A 1,428-nucleotide genomic window follows, 5' to 3' on the forward strand; every position below is an offset into this window, starting at 1 on the left:
AAATCCACCACTGGTTTCTGCTTTTTTGTTAGTGACTCCATGATCTCTTGGAAATCTAAAAGACAACCTATAATATCTTGTTCATCAGCTGAAGCTCAATATAGAGCCTTGCGGCCACAATAAGTGAGATAATTTGGATCGATCAATTGTTGGTGGATTTTCAGGTCATTGTTGCATCTCCAGCCATTCTTTATTGTGACAATCATGCTGCAATTCAAATTGCAACCAACCTTTTCTTCCGCGAATGAACGAAACACATTAAAATGGACTGCCACTTTGTTCGCAATAAGATTGCAGCTAGGGTACTGAAACTTCTTCCAGTTTGATCACAACATCAACTTGCTGATGCCTTTACTTGCTTCTGCTCTTAATCCTTTGTGTTATCCAAGATGTGTGTAAGAATATTTACAGCACATCTTGAGGGGGAGTATTAGAACCAATACGTATTTTGCATATAGTTATGAAGGAAGTTAGCTAGTTAGGCAGTTAGTTTTACTGACTTCACTTTAGTTTGACAGCTGGCTTTCTCTTTCTCATTGGGCGACTATTTATAATGTATTTGTAGATCCATTTTCGTGACTTTTGATCAATAACAGATTCTGATTTTGACTTCAATTCAGTTCTAATACATAACAAGGTTGTTTTTTGCATCAAAATATGAAAATGAACATTCAGAGTTAATACCTCAGTTTCATAAAAATGTAATCAAGGTCCGATTTCATAGTTCGTAATACGCGGGTATTCCTGGAGAAATCTGGAGAAACTTCGGCAAAGCAATTCGCCGAATAATCATTAAAGTGGGATAATACTGCATTACTATCCTGCAACCTTCCCAATCTATTTTTGGGAGAAATGGAAACATAAATCAATTAGAAAAAAGTATAATATACATGCATCGTACGTACAGAGAACAAGTGTGTATGTTTATATACATACATGAGGTGTTGGGATTGCTTGACAGCATCCAAATCCTGGGAATCAACTAGGGTTTTGAGCTCTCTCGAAATTTCTTCCGATGCTGCTCTTATGGATTCTTTTTCCGATTGATCCATTTTTACGCTTCTGTTGAATTTGGGGCTGGGAATTTGCCCTTTTTCTCTTCCATTGATGTTATATTTAGAACAGAGTGGCCATGGGATCGTACTGACGAGGCCTGGCTTCTTGATCAGTGAACCAGCCCAAGTTCTGCTAGTTCATCAATGGATCGAGCCCAATTTGTTTATTGGGCAATATTGAGCTCGGCTATAAAATGGCAGATTCAAAAAGAAAATATATTTATTTATCATAAAATGTTTCAAAGAGGTGTTTGAGTCACATTATTTTGATAATAATGCATTCTTGAATAGTGTATTGATGAAAAATGTGTGGTTAAAAAATAAGAAAAATTTTTTGATCTGCGTGTAATATTATTTTATTGAAAAATGTGTG

At 35.9% G+C, this 1,428-nt stretch overlaps 1 protein-coding gene across 1 annotated transcript; it reads right to left on the reverse strand.

Moving 5' to 3' along the window:
• Positions 1–658: 658 nt before the first annotated feature.
• LOC111384200 (kxDL motif-containing protein CG10681-like) lies at positions 659–1,143 on the reverse strand. Its single transcript, XM_023008460.1, has 2 exons — positions 937–1,143; positions 659–837 (listed from the first exon to the last, which is right to left on the reverse strand). Exons 1-2 carry the CDS (start codon positions 1,050–1,052, stop codon positions 678–680), a joined length of 276 nt encoding a protein of 91 aa, XP_022864228.1. The 5' UTR covers positions 1,053–1,143; the 3' UTR covers positions 659–677.
• Positions 1,144–1,428: the final 285 nt, after the last annotated feature.

Source organism: Olea europaea, unplaced genomic scaffold (assembly GCF_002742605.1).
Source record: "Olea europaea var. sylvestris unplaced genomic scaffold, O_europaea_v1 scaffold28655, whole genome shotgun sequence".
NCBI classification, from domain to species: domain Eukaryota; kingdom Viridiplantae; phylum Streptophyta; class Magnoliopsida; order Lamiales; family Oleaceae; genus Olea; species Olea europaea.